General features: G+C 41.6%; 1 protein-coding gene across 1 annotated transcript in view; it reads left to right on the top strand.

The window, feature by feature from the left end:
• The first annotated feature begins 1194 nt into the window (after positions 1-1194).
• vps39 (VPS39 subunit of HOPS complex) overlaps positions 1195-21437 on the top strand; it is an 81093-nt gene continuing 60850 nt past the window's right edge. Inside the window, exons 1-5 of the mRNA XM_052010606.1 lie at positions 1195-1397; positions 6486-6551; positions 7226-7290; positions 12287-12329; positions 19669-19763. Of these exons, the coding sequence (XP_051866566.1) occupies positions 1325-1397; positions 6486-6551; positions 7226-7290; positions 12287-12329; positions 19669-19763 (342 nt within the window). The 5' untranslated portion in view covers positions 1195-1324. The remainder of the gene's footprint in view (positions 1398-6485; positions 6552-7225; positions 7291-12286; positions 12330-19668; positions 19764-21437) is intronic.

Below are 21437 nucleotides of genomic sequence, written 5' to 3'. Positions count from 1 at the left end.
ATCCCAACCTTGTTGCCAATTGTATCTGTGGGTTTCTTTTAAGTTGATAAAAGATAAATGCATTCATGCTATAGTAGAACTTAACCAACACGTTCTTTATTCCAAGCAACTAAGTCAGTTACTCTCTGGGATACTCTTGTTTTACATTATAAGAACGTAAGAATTAGGTAGGCCATCTGGTGCTTCACTCTTGCTCCATCATCAACATATTATGGACATTTATAGAATCATACATCACAGAAACAGGAACTTTGATCTATGGAGTCCACACCAAACTTCAACTATCCATTTACACTATTCCTACACTAACCCCATTTTCTTCTCTATATATATTCCCATCAATTCTCCCTAGATTCTACCACGGACCTACACATTAGAGGCAATTTACAGTGGCTAATTACCCTACCAACAAACATGTCTTTGGAAGGTGGGAAGGTAAGCGGATCCCTGGGTGAACACCACACAGACTGCACCAGAGGTCAGGATTGAACCCAGGTCCACTGGAGCGGTAGCAGCTGCTCTACCGCCTGTGCCAATTATTCTCATATTTCCTAAAAGGTACAGAAGGCAAATTAGGCCCATCGATTTGATGTCAGAATACACCCATCAGTCCCAATCCCCTACTTACTCTCTACCATCAAATCAATCAACCCCTACCCCACTACCAAGCCGATTCTCCCGCCAATCTTATCCATTTACACCAAATTTAAACACCAGCACGTCTTTGGGATGTGGTAGTAACTAGAAACCTGCACAGTCACTCTACACAGACGGCACCCAATATCAAGATCAAACCTGGACTGTTCATGGCTGATGTTCTACCGCATCATTCTCCTGCACTATTCCTTAATGCACAGAAAGCTATTGATCTCTGTCTTGAATAAATTCAATGACTGGCCCTCTGCAGCCTTTTAAGGAAGAAATTTCCAAAGATTCCCCGCCCTCTGAGAGAAGAAATATCTCATCTCAGTCCTAAATCACCGATCTCTTATTCTGAAGACGCACATATCCACTACAGGCCGCTGACTCGGATGTCCTAGCACAATGTACAGTTGTTTCCCCTCCGGATTCAGTAACACAGCGCTGACCGCAAATCTCTCCCACTGCGGCTGTGGTCCGGTCGGCGCATGCGCAGACCTGCGGGCGGTTGTTGGTGGGGGGGAGGGTGGTGCGCGTGACGTTGGTCACGGGACTGCCCTGCGCACGCGCGCGGTCCGGCGGGCTGAGGGCGCGCGGGGGCGGGCAGGCCCGAGCGTCGGGTGTTGGTTTCGGGCGGGCGGGTGGCCGCCCGGGGTGGGGGGGGATCTGGGGTGTCGCCGCCAGGATGCACGACGCGTACGAGCCGGTGCCGATCCTGGAGAAGCTGCCGCTGCAGATCGACTGCATGGCGGCCTGGGGTAAGGGGATGTGGCAGGGAGGTCTCTCGGCTGCGGGCTAAGGATGACGGGCCGGGGGGTGGGGGTGGGGGGGGGGAAGGGATCTGAGAGGAAGGACAGGGGGCGCCGGGGATCCCAGGTGGGATGTCAGAAATCGGTGGGATGAGGCAGGTCTGCGCCTCCGTTAAAAGACACACCATAATAGTTAAAAGTAACGGCGCCGGTGCTGAGGGAGGGGGCGCAGAGGAACAAAGTTTGGGTCGCCTGGTGATGACATCATCAAAGTAACCAAACCAAAAGCGGTGGTGGGTCTGGAGATGGGATCAACTGATCCTCCTTTGTACGGCCAGTTTTCTGTGTGAAATCACATGTTGTTATTATCTGTTAGATGTAGATTTGCACGAGTTTCTCTTTAACTTGTAGCTCAATTAAGGCGTCACGATGTCCCCACACTCCAACAAATGCTGGTTGTGAGGAAAGACTGGTTGCATCAACCTGTGATTTCCCTACTTTGGCGCAATTGAATTCCTTTCATTGAATCCTGACCGGACACCTGTTTGGCTCATCCATTCCTCCTTGTGGAGCAGTTTATTTATTCCTGTTCTCCTGTGCTTTCCTTGTGGCTCTACAAATAATATTCCCTGATGTTCCTGTCTAGTACTCTCTTGACAGTTACTCTCTACTCAGTTTCTCCTACCCTAACAGTCAATGAATTCAAGATCATAACCATTCTGTGTTTTTATAAACAAAAATGACTATGCATTTTCTCACACTTGGTTTCTGTTCTTTGCTTCTCGAACTATCCGCTAACACAGGATTATTGCAATTTACCCAATCTATATTTGTCATGACTTTGTACACCTCTCCCAAATCTCCTCTCAGCTGCCTTTGCTCCAAGTATAATAACACTAGCTTCTTCAGTTCTAACCCTACAGTTAAGTCCCTCATTCCCGGAGCAAATATAGCAAATCTCATCTTCACCTTCTCCAGGACCTTTTAGTAGAATTAATGAAACCCAAGATCTCACTACTTACTGTTCTCTCAACATGCTCTGCATTTTCAAAGATCTATGCAGAAATACATGCAGGATCTGAGCGGTTGGAAGAGTGTATGAGAGGGAAAGATAGGTGAATTGGTGAATGGGGTGGAGGGAAGCTGTTTGAGTGTGTCATTAGATTCGCTACGATTCTGTGATACCAAGGCTGAAAGATTAAATTATGAGGACGGGTGGCAAAGACTTTGCTTACCTTTTCTCACATATAGAAGATTAAGAGATGATGTAATTGAGGTTTAAGTTAATTAAAGATGATGGAGTAAGTAGTGGCTATTCCCCTGGGAAGTCCAGAACTAGCAACAAATGTGTGAGTGGAGGAGGTGGGTTGTGAAGAGCAAGACCATTCAAGAAACATATTTTCCACAGAAAGAGCATGGAGATTTGGATCTGTCTTTTCCAAAATCTTACTGAGGTTGAGAATAAATTAAAACATATATGACTGATCTTGCTATGTCTTGTTAGACAAAATCTATTATATTAAGCAATCAAGATAATTAAATAGAGAATGATACAGATTAGCCAAGATTTAATTGAATGGAAGAACGTGCTCAACAGATACAATAAGCTACTGCTATATTCCTTCCTGTCATCCTGCACTGTACTAATAACATTATGTACACATTAAGCTGTGGCTCTAATATGTTGCACTTTAAAATAATTGTAAGAGGATCTCTTGATTATTTTTCAACGTGATACAGGATTATAATGTGTACATCTATAGAAACTAATGAAAGATAAACTGGGATCTGAGGCTAAATATAATGTCATCTTTCTGGATTAGCTTTGGTTGTGTGGGCTAGGATGATGGATGAAACAACCAAGTCATTGAGAAAACGGTGATTTATGCTTGTGATTCCTTTTGAAGTTGCTACAATTCAGCCACTTAAACAATTGTAAATTGACAATGTGTGCACATCTGTTATCAAACGTAAAGTGTGGAATAGCATTTTCTTGCTGAGTTTCCCAGCACCACATGGAGGAATCATTTTTCAGATCCTGAGCCACATCTCATCTGGTACATTGAACTCAAGGGATTGTAGTGCTTTGGGTTAGGAGAGAAACCAGTTGTCAGTTAACTTTTTTAGTCTTCATAACATTTTAGTTTATTTGTTTTAATTATCATTTGTAATAACTGTTTGAGTATCAAAGGCATTTCAAAAAAAACATTAAAGACTCCTCAGCTTTACAGCCATCAAAGTTGGGTGTGGGGCTTTAATTGTCAAAGTTGTCAGGGAAATTTTGGGAGCTTGGTCTCCTCATTGATGTGTCAGAGGCCCTGCTGCTGTTGGGACCGTGTTACTGGTGTTCAGGATCTTTGGATCCATGGGGTTTGTCTTCTGACTCTGGACCAGTGTGGGCGATGGGTGGCAATCTTAGGATCAGAGAACTGGGCCAGCAATTTCCAGCCCATTGAGAATGGGAAGAATGCATTTTCCCAAACAAAAATTTTGAGAAATGTGCAGAAATACCTTAAGCAGAGATGTTTTTTGACTGTGCTGAGTCATGAGGTTATAGGTTCAAGTGCCACTCCAGGACTTGAACATAAAGTCAAAGGATGATGCTTGAGAGGAATATTGAGGGAGGTAGTATGCTGCTTTAGGGTAAGACATTAAGCCAAGGCAGGTTCCAGAAAGTCCTTTAAGTTGGACTTGTAAATTTTATTTGGCAAAGACAATGAGATTTCTCCCAATATCTTGGACAAATATGTCTTAGGCATGCTCTTGGGTCAAGGATGATTTGATTAACTAGTTCTTTGGCTTCTCAGCTGGCTGATCTGTCCTAAGTGAGATCCACAGACCCTCCCATAGATGGGGCATATTGAGCTTGAAGGGGCACATAAATGAGTTGTTGAAGCAGTTGTGCACTGCTTCCACTTTGTCCGCATGCCTTCATCATAATTCCTCCTATTTGTGGCCAAAATTACAAAATAGATTAGCTGACCATTTGCTTCATCTTCTGAGCCTTGTGTACAAAATGGTTCCCAGCACAAGAACAGGATCCACTGGCAGTTGGTTGAAGCAGTTGGTATGTATGAAAATGGTGCTAACTGTTATTGAAGTTATTTATAGTATCTTCCTCTCCTGATCAAACCCTAGATTTGTGAGATCCTGTCCTGCTGGAGATTCTGTCAGAAAAAAAGGTTACTTGGAGTATCTTAACGTGCCAGTCCCTCCCTATCTTTGATTGTACCCTGATACATTTTTTAAAGAATTTCCATATTTTGTGTTCAAAGAATCACCAAAATGTAAAATGTCACCATTCAAAAGCAAGACTCTTGTTGCCATTCTATTATAAGACAGATTGATCGAAATAAATTCAAACCTTAACTCTAGCTTTAATCATTTAATTGAATTCTAGTTATTTGGGCTCAGCTGAATTGCCTTGAGAAAGTGTAGCAAGCTGCTTTATTGAACCTCTGCAACCATATATTATTGGGTAGGGAATTCCAGAATTTGGACCTGTGACAATAGTCAAGATGGTTTATGCCTTGGAGGTGGTGGTGCACCACGCACTGACCTTGTCTTTCTTTCAAAGCCTTGTTGGCAAGGCCAGGATTTATTGCCCATTTCTAATTACCTTTGAGAAAGAAATAGTGAATCCCATTCTTGAACTGCAACAGTCGTTCCAGTAAAAGTGCTCCCAGTGATATTGGCTGGGGATTGCCAGGCTTTAGACCCAGTGATGAATGAGGAATAGCAAAACATTTCTCAGAAAGTACAGTGTTTTTCTTAGGGACAGGAGCTTGGAAGTATAGGAATTCTCATGTATGTGCTGCCCTTGCCCTTCTTCGTGGTAGAGGTCGCAGGTTTGGGAGGTGCTGTGGAAGAAGCTATGGCATGATTCCGTCTATCGATATGTACTAATGGCAGCCAGGGTGTGTTTCTGATGGGGAGAGATGAGTGCTGAAGATGGCCATGGAATATTAATTGAGTAAGTCTTTTTTTCTCCTGGATGGCATTGATCAGAAAGGCTGGGAGTGCTGGTCTATACAACTTGAGTAGTGGAGTTGAAGAGGGTAGAAGTTAGACTACAGATGCATGCAGACCTGGTTGGACCACACATGAATTACTGAGAGCAGCTCTGGTCACCTTACCTTGAGAAAGAAATATTAGCTTTGGAATATCTGTGCCTTGATTTAACTGACTAATTCTTGAACTCAAAATGTTATGAAGGTAGATTACAATAATTAGGATTCTTCCCGGTATTTAGAACGTTGGGGGTAACTTGTTTGAAGCTTTCAAGATATGCAAAAGGACCATATTGAACCTCCTCTAAAATACTGATTTAGCTGCCACTTGAGGATTGCATCCAGTTCTGGTTACTGCACTATTGGAAGGAGGGAATGCGCTTTTGGAAGGAAGAAAGGAGAGTTTAAGAGAATACAGTAGAGGTTCAGTTGAATGACCCAGAGATTACCCAGGTAGGCTAGAGGGGCTGGGTTTGTTGCTGGGGCATTGAAGACTAAGAAGCACTTTGACAGAGGTATTCAAAATCAAAAGCTCTGAACGTAGTTCCTGGACTAAGATTGTTCCTGCTGGTGGAAGGATCAGAACTAGAGGACATACATTTAAAATGATTGGTGAAAGAGCCAGGGGTAACATGAGGAAAACTTTTTCATTCAGCAGTTGATCTGGAATTCTGTACCTGAGTTTCTGTGTTCACTTATACTTTTGAAAACAAGCCATAAAAAATATTAATTCTGTCCTTACAATTTTGGGTCTTGTTTGTTGTTTTTTTTATGGGTAATATACTGACTGTATAAATAATGTGATGTATATATTTGTTGTATACGTGACAACAAGTGCTCTGGTTAATATATATGAGGTGTAGCACCTCAAAGAATTGGGAGAGGGTTAATGTGTTATTTTTCTTTCTAAAGAATATTGCATTGTAGGCCAAATACGCCCTATTGTGACACCATAGCCCCAGCAGCAGAGCAGCTGGAGTTCTCTGCAGATTGATAGTGGAGTAGATTGTTAATCATGAAGGATGTTTTCAAATACTTTAGCACTTTAAGAACTAGTATAACCTCGCACCATTTTTTTTCCTCTTAGAGGATTGGCTTCTTGTTGGTACCAAGCCAGGACATCTCCTCCTCTACAGGATCAAGAAGGAATTAGGCAAGTTGTTTCTTTTTGGACTGAAATTTGTGTCACGTAAATGCTGTTTTCAGTTGTATGTAGGATCTGCTGATTGTACTATGAGGAAGTGAGAACTGACGTGTTAGCAAACCTTGCTGCATCGTTTCAAATTCCTCCACATCATTCCTTTGCCTAATGCTATTGTGTGTTCTTAATTTGTAATCTACTAGAACACATACAATACTAGGAAGCTATCAGCTAAAGTGAATTGTGTCATTAGGGAATGGTAGGGGCATCAAGAACAAGAGGGCATAGGTTTAGGCTGAGGGGAAGGAGTTTTAAAGGGGATTTGAAGGGGAAAGCTTTTTTTCTACACAGAGTGGTTGATATCTTGAACTTGCTGCCAGAGGAGGTGATAGAGTCAGATATAATCACTGCATTTAAGAGATATTTGGACAGGCACTTAAATCGGCATGGCACCAAAGGCTACTGAGCTAGAGTGGGCAAATGGATTAGTGCAGATGGGCAAAAAGGTCGGCATGGATGTGGTAGGCCAAAGGACTCATTTCTGTCCTGTATAACTCTGACTATAATTGAGTGGAGGCTTCAGGCCAAGTTATTCATCAGCTGAGAAATTTTGTTGGTTTTGGAGTATTTGAATGAAAAGAAAAATGAGTTAATTGGTGAGTTATAATTTTCTTCTCTTTAAACAGGTAGTAACAAATTTGAAGTCTTACTAGAAAAGTCCAACAAAAACTTTTCAAAGAAAATTCAACAGGTATTTACTACTTTTATTTCAGTGGTACAATATTGTCTGATTGAAGATAGATATGATACGTCAGTGATTTTAAAATCCCCATTGCTTTCTATCAAGTAGGCTACCTATTTTTTCTCTCTAATTTCCAGCCCTATTCTCCTGAGAACTGTGACTTGTGCTGTGTTTTTATTCACTGGTGTTATTTAGAATCTTTATCACTGATCTACCATGCTAATTCAATGACTAATAATTTGAATTTATTGCAGTTATATTCAGTAAAGTAGGTTTTAAAAATCCCAATTTAAATGCTTCTTGAAGCTGCTTCTAAATTCATTATTTTTCTTCATCAAATTTTCTGATCATTTTTCTTCCTAACAATCCCATTTTGCTACAGTTTGGTTTCATTTTCACTAGATGGCTTCACCGTTAGGAATTATTCATGTGTGAGCAATATGGTGCGCACTGGTGAGCTATTTGTCTGACTGGAGTGGGGAGCAACAATATGACCAAAACTGATGGTGCTTTACTTCTGTTGCTCCTATACTTTCTGAGCACTTTGACCAATATCCCTTTTTAATTGTGTTTTACCCAGCTGCTTTATGCTTTCAAGGCAAACAAAAGAACACAAGTCTGATCCCAATGCAAAATCAGCTTTATTGACACGTATACTTAATCACGTAACACTTAACTTGGGCTCTAACTATCAGTCCCAAACACCATCTGTTACACTTGGGGCCAGTCATAGGCATCTTCACTGCGCTCCCAGAATCCAGGGTTCTCTGCTCTTCATGGAGGTTGGTCTACCTCGGGTGGTGCCTGTTCTGTCTTCTCTCCCTTGGTTGAAGCCCTCTGAGAAGGCTGGCTGAGGTCCTTGCAGGCTGCTGTCGAGGTTCTTCACTTTTGACCACCAGGGTGGAGTCATTCCTGCTCTGGCTTGCAGAATGGGGTTAGTTATACCCCTGCTGTGACCTTCCAGCAACTTGGCTTGACCAATTGAATGGCAGGGTGGGAGGGCCACTGCTAGTCACGTCAAAGGATAATGAGTTTGGGGAAAGCTTTGTGAGTGCAACCCTCCAAGTGAGGAAGGGGCAGGAAACCTAGTCTCCATTCAGTCTGCCTCTCTATGCTTATGTTAAATATTCATTCACTAATCAATGGACCTACATGTGGTCAGTAGCACATATTCTTGCCATAGTATCATTAACTTGTGAGCTCAGACTGAATGTCTGGCCTCCCTTGTTTTGTGGATTTGGATCTTCTGCTAGTTTAAAGCCAAACTTCCTATGATTCCCAGCTCCCTATTCTGAGGTGCTTGGTCACATCTCAGTATGCACACATTTGCTCTCCAGCAAACCTTGGTTAATTTTATTTTTTCTGAGCACAAAACACAAATGGCACTTACAGACCTTTGCCCTACCTATGCTCAGGTAAGATGAAACCTTGTGCCTATGTGGCTCATCAAATCATTTTCTTTTGTTGATGTATGGAAAAAATCAGGTTCCTTTTTGCCGTTTAGTAATAGTGGCACATTGATATGCCAGTATGGTGCCCAGCACCATGATTAAACTGTGCTGCTTCCTTGTGGCATCGCTAATTGCACACACTACATTTCTCAAAGGGAAAAAACAACAAGATGCTGGAGGAACTCAGCAGGTCAGGCAGCATCCATGGAGAAAAGCAGGTGGCCAACGTCTTGGGTCAGGCCCCTTCTTCAGGACTGAAGATAGGAAAAGGGTAGCCCAATATATAGGAGGGAAAACAGAGCAGTGATAGGTCAACAAAAGATGGGAGGCAGGGTGGGCACAAGGTGGTGATAGGTAGATGCAGATAAGAGATAGTGATAGGCAGATGCAGGGGAGGAGGGGAGAGCAGATCCACTGGGGATGGGTCAAAGGTTTGGAGGCAGGCGGTGAGGTGAGGGGGGGAGAGGGAAAGGAGAGAAAAAATGGCGTGGAGAAAAAAAGAGAGAGGATAGGAGAGGGAAGAAAAGAAGAGGCAAGGTGGGGTGGGGGGGGGGGGAAGAGGGTTAATCATCTTGTTTTTTCATCTAGATTCCAGCATCTGCAGTCCTTTGTTTCTCTAAGGAATCTGTTTTTGAAGAAATGAATAAGCTGCATGCCTGATGACAAGTAGAGAGTTCAGAGGTGGGCACTTGCCTCTCCTGCAACTGATGGACCATGTTGGAGGGCCTTGTGACAGGAATCAAGACCTGCAGCTTTCTGTTAGTTCCTCCTGCTTGTCTACCAACACTTCAGTTTTAAATTCTTATTCTCATATTCATATATCTGTATGGCATCATCCTGTTTCTTGTTACCTCCATCCTATAACCCTTTTGAGAATTTTGTATTCCTTTAATTCTGGCCTTTTTTGCTGTTTCCTTGAAGATCAGAATCAGGTTTATTATCACTGACATATGTCATGAAATTTGTTGTTTTGTGGCAACAGTACAGTGCAAGACTTAGAAATTACTATAAGTTACAAAAGTAAATAGTGCAAAAGAGGAATAATGAGGTAGTGTTCATAGACTGTTCAGAAATCTGATGGTGGAGGGGAAGAAGCTGTTCCTAGAATGTTGAGTGTGGGTCTTCAGTACCTCCTCCCTGATGGTAGTAACGTGAAGAGGGCATGTCCTGGATGGTGAGGGTCCTTAATGATAGATGCCAGCTTTTGAGGCACCGCCTCTTGAAGATGTCCTCGATGGTGGGGAGGGTTGTGCCCATGGTGGAGCTGGCTGAGTCTACAACTCTCTGCAGCCTCTTTGGATCCTGTGCAGTGGAGCCTCCATACCACCAGGTGGTGATACAACCAGTCAGAATGCTCTCCACCGTTTTTATTGCCATTCCATTGATGGCAATATGTCCCCTTAATGTGCAGAATTCACTTGCTAAGTCTCTCTTTACTTTCACCTTTTAAGGTGCTGCTTAATTATCACCTCTTTCCCCACCTGTCCTAATATTTCCTTTGGTTTGGCATCAGTGTTTATCTGATTATTCCCCTCTGATATGGGATAGAACAGATTTGGCAACTAAAAACTGGGCATCCATGAAGTGCTGTGGACCATTTGCAGTAACAGGAGTGTACTCCACCACAATCTAACCTTTTGGCCCACCATGTTCATCACCCAGCTATTACAGTGAAGCTAGTGGATCAGTCCTTGTACAGAGGAATGCATAAAGGCAAGCCAGGGCAGCTCCAGATGTACAAAAAATGAGATACCAATCTGTGATGCTGCAGTGCAGGACTGTATGAGTGCTAAACAACAAAAAAAAATGAATGCTGTAAAACTGCTAAGTGAACCCACACCCAGCTGATCAAATCAAACTCTGCAACCCTATGAATGGTGCCAACCCCAGCAATGGCAGAGCTTAACATGTGAGTGCTAAAGACCATAGAACGATACGGCCCAATACAGGCCCTTCGGCCCACCATGTTGTGCCGCCCACAAGGCTGAAACATTCGCAACCATGATCAGACAGAAATGCTGTGCAGTTGATCCATTTCATCTTTCTCCTGTGATCACCACTGTTGCAGAATCCAGTCTTCACCCAGTTTGATTTGCCCCGCATGTTATCAAGAAGCAGCTGATTGGATATAGCAAACTCTGTGGAATCAGACAACATCCTGTGTAGTTCTGAAGGCTTCTACTTTAGAACTATCTGTGCCTCCAGCCAAGTTGCTCCAGTACAATTACAACACTGGCATCTACCCAACAATGTAGAAAATTGTGCAGGTGTGTAATGTTCATAAAAAAACAAGAACAAATCCAATCAGCTAATTCCCACCCACTCAGTCAAGTGAAAAACAGCACTTGCTCTCCAGTAACCTGCAAAGCTCCAAAGGCTGGTCTCGTACTTAGTACAAAAATAGGGGTCAATCATCCTGGCTCCATCTAGGAAGAGCTAGACAAGGATCAAATGTGGCCTGATAAGCAGCAAGTAACAAATAAGGCACAAAACTGCTAGATAATGACCATCTCCAACAAGAGAGTGTCTAATTGTCTATCCATGATGTCAATGGCGCAACCTTAGCTTTAATATCCTGGAAGTCACCATTGAACAGAAACTCAACTGGACCAGCCACACACATACAGATTAAAGGCTGGGCATTCTGTGGCAAGTGACTCCTCTTCAGACACCTACTGAAAAATGAATAAGTAAAAGAATAAGAGACCTGGAATATTTTATTGTATTAAGTACATTATGTAAAGGCAAGTGTTATTGTTTCCCTCATGGGGGATATGTTTATTTAATTTGTACATTTTTCAATATTGAAGCTCCTGGCTTTAAAGATAGATCTGATTGATGTGACTTTGGAGCTGATGGTCCTGTGTCTCCTTCCCATATTCTGTCAGTTGGTCCTTGTATTGAGACAATTTTGGGAACTGGAGAGTGGAAGAGCATTAAGTGCTGTGGTTCCTTAATTTATAGCAATGTGATGTAATGCTCTTTGAACAGAGCCTCTTGGTTCCGTCTACAGAAGTAACCACACAACTTCTCTTTTATCTGAATTTCCAAATTGGAGGAACCAGTCACTTTGCATTGCCTTGAGTCTGGTGATACTGTTCCATTTTTGAGACATTTGCTCCTCTGTCTTCCTGCCTCAGTAATAATATGTCTAATCTCATTCTCAGTATAATTGTGCACCCAGACTGATTCCCTGTTTATTTACATTTAAGTGCAGTTGTTCATGTGTTACTTGTATGAGGACATGGGGCATCTGAATGACTAATTTTATTTTTTTTGTGTTACAAATCAGCTGCTGTTTGAGAAATTCTGTTTTAAGTTGCAAGCAGTTCTGCTCCGTTTTGCTTATTTACCATTCTGGTGCATCATGTGTGAATCCTTTATGTCCATTTGCTTGGCTTACTACCTCATTTCTTTCTTACATGCTACAGTATGTTTCCTATTTGCTCCAATTGAATGGAATTTTGAATATGAATAGCAGGCAGTCCCATGATTAGTCATGATGGTGATTTAACTGACTTACTCCATAATGTGTTTTTATTTTGGTCTTCCAGCTTTATGTGGTATCCCAATTTAAGATACTGATTTCGCTCTTGGGTAAGTAAAAGTTAAAAGCTAAACTTTTACCTTTGAATCCAATCATAATTTTAAGAGAATTTAGCCGTTTGTGGGTTAATTGTTGTACGTAATAAAATGGAGGGTGATTTGCTTCTAAAAGAAAAGGAATTGTGTGCATAACATTTCATTTGCTTCATTATCTTGTTTGGGGTTACCATCATATTTTCCGTTGTGATAATCATCTTGACAAAATTTGCACCAAAATATCTATGGATGGCTGCTTATTTCAAGCTGCCTGGCAGTTGTCCCTACACAAATAATCTTCTACTAAGTAGATGTTAAGGAATAAATAAAACAAATTGAGAAACTGAACTACTGGAAAAGTAGCCCTGTGTCTGTTCAGGGAATAGGTATCATGTCTTTCATTTGGGTGAAGAGGTTAGACAAGCCAGAGTATAATTTGGACTTGCACTTTTCTGAAGCAAGACAAAATATTGAGATGTAGAAAATGTGATGCGCACATTATTCAAGATCATTACGACACACAGGAGGAGGCCTATCAAGTCTGAACAGTCCTTTGTTGGATGCTTAACTTCATCCCATTTCCACGCTTCTTTCCCAAAGGCTGTGCTTCCTGGTCCTTGAACCATCTGCTACATTTACCCATTGTGAACTTGTATACCTCTATCAAATGTCTGCTCAACCTTCATTGTTACAAGAAGAGCAGTCTCACTTCACCAATGTAACCTTGTATCTGAAATCCCTCATAGAATTACTGCATCAGGAAAAGTTAAAGTGCAGGAGGAGGCCATTTGACCTGTCAAGCCCCTGCCAGATCTATCCAAGAACTAGCCTCTGCCCCAATCCCTAAGGGTCTTGCATTTCCTTTCCTTTCAAGTTCTCTATGAATCCCACAAAAGAATCTGCCTCAATCTAGCAATACATTCCAGATCCTAACCAGTCACTGTATTTATAAAAATGAGATTCTAGTTCTGATTATGTCACTTCTGATCTTTTTACCAATCACATTAATTTACATCCTTTGGTTCTTAGGTGTATCAATGAGAATAATCTCACTTTTGTCTAAAATCTTTGTGATTTTGTACACTTTTTTCAAATCTGCTCTCAATCTCCTCAGTCTCTAGACAACAGTCCCATCTTCTTCCGTCTGTTCACATAACAAAAACCTGCTGTGCCTGCAATCATTCTGATAAATCTCTTCCATATCTTCTCCAAAGCATATTGGAATTGGTTTTGGAATTGGAATTAGTTTATTATTGTCACATGTACCAAGGTACAGCAAAAAACTTGTCTTGCATACCATTCATACGGATCAATTCATTACACAGTGCATTGAAGTAGTGCAAGGTAAAACAATACAGAATGCAGAGTGCCACAGCTGCAGAGAAAGTGCAGGTAGACAATAACATGCAAGGAGATAACGAGGTAGATTGTGAGGTCCAGAGTCCATCATATGGTACTCGAGAACTGTTCAATAGTCTTATAACAGCAGGATAGAAGCTGTCCTTGACAGAGTCCATGGAGGGGAGGCTAGTTTCTGTGATCTGCTGAGCTGAGCTGTGTCCACAACTCCCTGCAGTTTCTTGCTGGCCCGGGCAAAGCAGTTGCCATACCAAGCCATAATGCATCCAGATAGATGCTTTCTATGATACATCAATAAAAGTTGGTGAGTGTCAAAGGGGCTATGCCAAATTTCTTTAGCCTCCTGAGGAAGTAGAGGTGCTGGTGAGCTTTCTTGGCCATGGCGTCTACATGGTTGAACCAGGACAAGCTATTGCTGATGTTCACTCCTAGGAACTTGAAGCTCTCAACCTTCTTGACCACATTACCGTTGATGCAGACAAGAGCGTGTGCACGTCCCCCCCACCCCCCTGAAGTCAATGACCAGCTCTTTTGTTTTGCTGACATTGAGGGAAAGGTTGTTGTCAAGACACCATGTCACTAAGCTCTCTATCTCCTTACTGTATTTCGACTCATCGTTATCTTTTCTAAAGAATGGAGTCCAAAACTGCACGTAGTACTCCAGTTGCAACCAAACCAGTGGCTTCTAAAGTTCATTGTAACTACCTTGCCCTTGAGCTCAATCTCCTCTTGAAGTCCAGTACCATCCTCCTCATAGTTCATTGTGCTTCCAAGTTTTGCGTTGTCTGTAAATTTGGCAATTGTGCCATGTTCCCCCGCATTCAAATCATTAATATAAAGAAGAGTAGTGGGCCTAGTACCAACCACAGGGCAGCACCACTGTACACTTCCATCTAGTCTAACAAATAGAATACTAGTGAATGGTTACATAAAAACATAAGAAATAGGAGCAGGAGTAGGCCATGTGGTCTGTCAAGCCTGCTCCGCCATTCAGTAAGATCATGGCTGATCTGGCCGTGGACTCAGATCCTGCCTTTTCCCCATAACCTAATTCCCTGCTATGCAAAAATCTATCTAACTGTGTCTTAAATATATTTAATGAGGTAGCCTCTACTGCTTCCCCGGGCAGAGAATTCCACAGATTCGCTACTCTGTGGGGAAAAGCAGTTTCTCCTCATCTCTGTCCTAAATCTATTTGCCCGAATCTTGAGGCTATGTCCCCTAGTTCTAGTCTCTCCTACCAGTGGAAACAACCTTTCTGCCTCTATCTTATCTATAAGGTCCCTCTCATTCTTCTAAATTCCAGTGAGTATAGTCCCAGGCGACTCGATCTCTCCCCGTAGGCTAACCCCCTGATCTCCAGAATCAACCTGGTGAACTTCCTCTGCACCGCCTCCAAAGCCAGTATATCCTTCCTCAAGTAAGGAGAACAGAACTGCATGCAGTACTCCAGGTGCGGTCTCATCAGTACCCTGCACAGCTGCAGCATAACCTCCCTGCTCTTAAATTCAATCCCTCTAGCAATGAAGGCCAACATTCCATTTGCCTTCTTGATAGCATGTTGCACCTGCAAACCAACCTTTTGCTATTCATGAACAAGCACTCCCAAGTCCCTCTGCACAACAGCATGCTGTAATCTTTCACCATTTAGATAATAATCTGATCTATTTTTCCTTCCAAAGTGGATGACCTCCCATTTACCAACATTGTACTTCAGCTGTCCACTTACATAACTTATCTATATCTCTCTGCAGACTCTCCGCATCCTCTGCACAATTCGCTTTTCCACTCAATTTCGTGTCATCAGCAAACTTAGATACGCTACACTCTGTCCCCTCTTCCAAATCGTTAATGTATATCATGAACAGTTGCAGGCCCAGCACCAACCACCAACCCCTGCGGCACCCTGCCCCCAACTCCATACATCCTTATCTAATGGATAAGTCTTTCGTGCAGCACCTTATCGAATGCCTTCTGGAAATTCAAGTATACAGCATCCACCTTTTCCCCTCTATCCACTGCGCTCATTATATCATCAAAGAACTCCGGTAAGTTTGTCAAACAGGACCTGCCCTTCCTGAATCCATGCTGTGTCTGCTGGTTGCTTCATGTCACTTGGCCAATATGCTAAGTGTTCTAAGGCTGCAGCCTCTTTTAGTCCATGGGCTTCAATCTTAATGACAAACCTGTTATGCAGTATTTTATTAGAAATCTTTTGAAAGCCCATATAGTGCTTTTGATGTGATATTTCTTCATTACCCCGGTATACTTCCTCATAAAAAGGCTGCCCAAGTAAGTCATCTTTTCATTCCTGGAACCATTCTATAATTTTCTTCTCCAGCACCCTTGCTTCGTTTCTGAATTAATGCAGTGCTATGTTTGTGGCCAAACAGGGCTTTACAAAGGTTCAAAGTAATTTTTTTTGCCCTTATATTTCCACTTATGAAGCCCAGGATACCTTGTGCTTTATTAACTGCACTTTTAATCTATTGTCAAAGATTTAAGCACATGCATACTGAGATCTCACTACTCACCCTTTAAAGTAGTGCTGTATGGTTAATATTGAATTTTCTCCTTCTTTCTGCCAAACTAATGAAATTCTTAAATTTATTGTAATTGGATATAATAAACTCAGAAATCCTCAGCAGTGATGGAGGAAATCATGAACTTTACAGCAATCAAAAGCAAAAACCCACTTGAGATGGGAAATCTGAAGTTAAACCACAGTATGCTGGAGATGCTCACGAGCTGATGAAAGGTTAACTGCTTCCCTCGCCATGAATGCTGCCTGACCTGACAATCTCCAGAATTTTCTGTTTTTGTGAACTTTAAAGATTTTTTTCCCCTCACTTTCCTGGAAACATTGGCTTCCTCTGGAGAAAGGTAGGATTCTACTTTCTATTTATTTCAGACACCTCCAGCAACTTTCCTTCCTCTTTTAGCACTCCAAAGGAATCATTCCTTCCATGACACTATTTATGGTTCACTCTTTGATCATCAACATTCCTACCTCCCTTCTCATGCAAATGTAGGAAATATGACACCCTTTTGCTTCCTTCCTTTCCAGAGTCTAGGCCTCTGAACACTCCAGGTGGAGTACCAATTTACTTTTCAATACTGTGCTTGCAACCTACAATAGTCTCCCCTAGATTAGAAAAGTCCAAAGGCAAAATGCGTGACTGCGAAACATCTCTGTCAGTTTTCAAGTTGACAAGGGAAAGGTGGTGGATGTTGCCTACATGGACTTTAGCAAGGCCTTTGACAAAGTTGCGCATGGGAGGCTGCTCCAGAATGTTAAGTTGCTTGGCATTCAGGATGAAGTAGCCAATTGGATTCAACATTGGCTTAGTGGGAGGACCCAGAGAGTGTTAGTAGATGGTTGTCTCTCTGACTGGAGGCCTTTGACTAGTGGTGTGTCATAAGGATAGGTGCTGAATCCTTAGTTGTTTGTCACCTATATTAATCATTTAGATGATAATGTGGTAAACTGGATCAGCAAATTTGCAGGTGATACCAAGATTGGGGGTGTAGTGGACAGCGAGGAAGGCTTTCAAAGCTTGCAGCATGATCTTGACCAGGTAGGAAAATGTGCTGAGAAATGGCAGATGGAATTTAATGCAGACAAGTGTGAATTGTTGCACTTTGGGAGGACAAACCAGAGTAAGACTTACATAGTAAATGGTAGGGCTCTGAGGTGTGTGGTAGTACAAAGGGACCTGGGAATACAGATCCATAGTTCCTTGAAAGTGGCATCACAGGTTGATAGGGTCATAAAGAGAGCTTTTGGCACTTTGGTCTTCATAAGTCAAGGCATTGAGTACAGGAGTTATGTCAAAATTGTACAAGACATTGGAGAGGCCGAATTTGGAGTATTATGTGCAGTTCTGTCACCTACCTACAGGAAAGATATCAATAAGCTTGAAAGAGTGCAGAAAAAATTTACAAGGATGTTGTTGGGACTTGAGGACCTGAGTTATGGGGAAAAGTTGAATAGGTTAGAACTTTATTCCCTGGAATGCAGGAGAATGAGGGGAGATCTTTTAGAGGCATACAAAATTATGAGGGTCATAGATGGGATGAATGCATACAGGATTTTTCCCCTAAGGTTAGGTGAGACTAGAACTAGAGAGAGGTTTAGGGTGAATGGTGAAATATTTAAGGGGAATCTGAGGGGGAACTTCTTCGCTCAGAGGGTGGTGTGAGTGTGGAACGAGCTGCCAGCAGAAGTTGTAGTTGTGAGTTCAATTGTAACATTTAAGAGAAGTTTGGATAGGTAGATGGATGGGAGGGGTTTGGAGGTAAATGGTTAGGTGCAGGTAGATGGGACTAGGCAGAAGCTCAGGTTGGCATGGACTAGATGGGCCGAAGGGCCTGTTTCTGTGCTGTAATACCCTATAACTATATAGACTCAATGCTACTGGCTGTTCGTCACTATAATTCTCCATCCCACTCTCACTGTCACTTCTCTGACCCTTGACTACTGTATTTCATTGAAGCTTAATGTAAGCTCTAGGAACAACACCCAATCTTTAGACTAGGCATGATGCAGCCTTCGTGTTTCAAAATTGAGTTCAGCGGTTTCAGATAATGTTTCTGTTACTTCCATTTACACCAACTTGAGATGAAAAGTCATTGTACTGGAATATTGCCTCTGTTTCTCCATCTCCAGGTGTTACCTTGTCTTTTAACTATTTCAACATTATCTGTTTTTATTTTAGCCTTCCAGCATCTTTGATTTTGTAGTGTTAGCAGGTATTGTGACCTAGACCAGAGTTGGTGAGGTTAACTGATGCTATTTCATCAGAGTTTAGCTAACTTGGCTGAAACCACAAATTGAATTTTGGGCTTTTTGCTTTGTGCAGTCTGTAAAACATGGCTTTCAGAGTCATAGAGAGAGACCATATGGGAACGGGCCCTTCGGCTCACCAAGTCCATGCTGCCCACCACCCACCCATTTACACTAATCTCATTTTGTTCTTCCCACATTCCCATACCATTTGAGCTGTGAGATGTCTTTTTCTCCCTGCTCCTTGATATGACATGTTTCAAATTTGTGTACTAAAAAAAATCACATTTGCACATAATTTAGTAATTTTCCCATGTACGAATATTTAATAGGTCGATTTCATCCTCTCTGACATCCTATGATCATGTGACAGTGGCTTAAGGAATTGCTGCAAACACATTTGTAACTAATTTAGATCTGGTGACAGGAGCTGTGACCTTAATAATACTATGTTACAGTATCTGTGTCATCTTGCATCACTGAGCTTAAAAAATATTTAATACAGCTCTGACCAACATATCTCCCTTTCTCCTCGAAATCCCTGGAATGAGTAGTTTTATGGTAGTTTTTAAAATAAACGTCATTGTAAATTGTTCATATGTATTTGCATAAGGGAGCACAAAGCTGAATTTTATCATGAACAATGTTTTTATTTGTTGACCATTTCATGGATTTTGACATACTTGCAAATGTTTTGTAGAATGCTTGTAACATTTTCTTGTTAATAACTCTGAGTTCTGTGGAATTCTGTATCAATGGTTGAACATAGTAGTGCCATTCAGTGTTTAAAAAAAATAGGCACTGCTCATGCTGAAGTTTAACATTGAGAAACCAATTTAAAAAGTAAAATAATAATAGAATGGTGGTCAAGGTAAACCGGGAAGTTCTCACCAGATAATTCAGAGTTTAAGTTGTTCTTTCCACGTGGAATGGAAGTTTGAGATGGTGAGGACTTTTGAAGTCCTGGTGAAGAATGAGTTAAAGTCAGAGACTTTAATTCCAGGCAAAAGGGTGTCTTGAACTTTAACAATATATAGTTTATTGGAGCAAGCAGAATTGATGCATTAATGTATACTGACTAAAATGAGACTTCTAGGCAATTTGCAAAATAAAGGCAATAGGACACCAGTACCAGTGAAATTGTTATGCAAGTAAGGGAGAAATATTTCTAATGACATTTTTATATATATATTTTCTCTTTCCCTCCAGAAAATAATATTTATGTTCATGATTTACTCACATTCCAACAAATTACAATGGTTGCAAAAGCTAAAGGTGCCAGTCTCTTCTCATGTGATTTGAAGGTAAGAGGCAAGGTGTGCCAACAGAATTATTACTTGTACCTAGTATTATTACTTGAATAATATATCTAAAGATGATGGTGAAGATGTGTACAACTTCATTTTTTTTTCAATCTAGTCTCACCTGTAGACCTGACAGAAAACAAGAGAACATTTGAATACATGTTTCTGGGCTGGTAATTCTTCCCCATTTCCCACCTTACAAATGCAGAGTTAACTCAAAAAAAAAGCAAAATGTCCCTCCATCTCCTTGTCTTTCATAGTGTTCTACCCACCTCTTCTGTTGCTGCTGAGTACATTTGCCCCATCAGGTACCTTGTTCAAGTGTCCTTCTTTGATGATTCTCAATAGCCCTATCTTGAAGTTGAGGATGAGTAGGGAGAGAGAAACGAGGACAAAAATTAAAGAAAACACAGTAGAATGGAAACACTGAAGGTAGGGAAATCAAGGCACAGAGGCAAATAGGGCCAGAGTACAAACAAGATTAAAAATTATAAAAAGGCAAACCAAAAGAAAACATTGGTTGGAGGAGTGTGTGACCCCTCCCTCACCGCCACCCCCCCCCCCCCCCACGACACCTCGCCCTACTCCCCGATAGAGGCCACACTGTAGGAAAAGATATAACTCAACAAATAGTGAAGCCGCATAAAAAGAACAGAACAATAATTATGGGAGACTTTAATCTTCATGTAGATTGGGTTAGTCAAGTTGGAAAGAGTAGCTACGAGAACATATAGTGTATTTGGGATAATTTCCTAGAATAATATGTTATGGAGATAACCAGGGAACACACTAAGTTGGATCTGATAATGGATAATGAAGCAGAATAAAAGATCCTCTGGCATAATATGATATAATTTGGTCTTCCATTTGAGAGGTAGGAACTTGGGTCAGAAACAACTGTGTTCAAGTTAAATAAAGGGAATTACAGTGGAATGAGGATAGAGTTGGCTAAAGTGTATTGCACTGATAGATGAGAAGAAAAGACAATAGGCAAACAGTGGCAGGCATTTAAAGAGGTAATTCATGGCACTCAGCAAAGAAGTTGTGGGGAGGGAAGATTACAAGGGAGGGATGAACCTACCATGTCCAACCAAGAAAGTTTGGGAGGGTATCAAGTTGAAAGAAGTAAATGTATAAGGAGGCAGAGGTTAGTGGTAGACCCAAACACTGGGATAAATTCAGAATCTAGCAAAGGAGGATAAAAAAGATAAGTGAGAAAATGTACACCATGAGGGCAAACCAGCAAAGAATATGAAAACAGACAAGGATTTCTTTACGTATATAAAAAGAAACGAGAGCTCCAAATGAACATTGGGTACCCCAAAAGAATGAGGCTAGGGAAATAATTTTAGGGAATAAGGAAATGGCCAAGGGGTTAAACAGTTCTTTATAGTAGAGATACCATGAACATTCCATTAATATTGAATAGTGTTGGGGGAGGGGCAGGGGGTGGAATTAAATATAATTCCAGTCACGGCAGAATTGGTTTTAGGCAAACAAATGGGACTAAAGGCTGTTAAGTCTCCAGGCCCCACGTGGTCTGCATCCTAGGATACAAAAAGAAGTGGCTGCTAAGATAGTGGATGCACTGTTGGAACCTTTCAAAAATCCCATGATTCGAGAGAAGTGCCAGAGGATTGGAAAGCTGCCAGCATGGCACCTCTTTTGTGAAAG

Source organism: Pristis pectinata, chromosome 1 (assembly GCF_009764475.1).
Source record: "Pristis pectinata isolate sPriPec2 chromosome 1, sPriPec2.1.pri, whole genome shotgun sequence".
In the NCBI taxonomy this organism is placed as follows: domain Eukaryota; kingdom Metazoa; phylum Chordata; class Chondrichthyes; order Rhinopristiformes; family Pristidae; genus Pristis; species Pristis pectinata.
The sequence above is the reverse complement of the archived record's forward strand: the minus strand, read 5'-3'. Positions and strand labels throughout refer to the sequence as shown.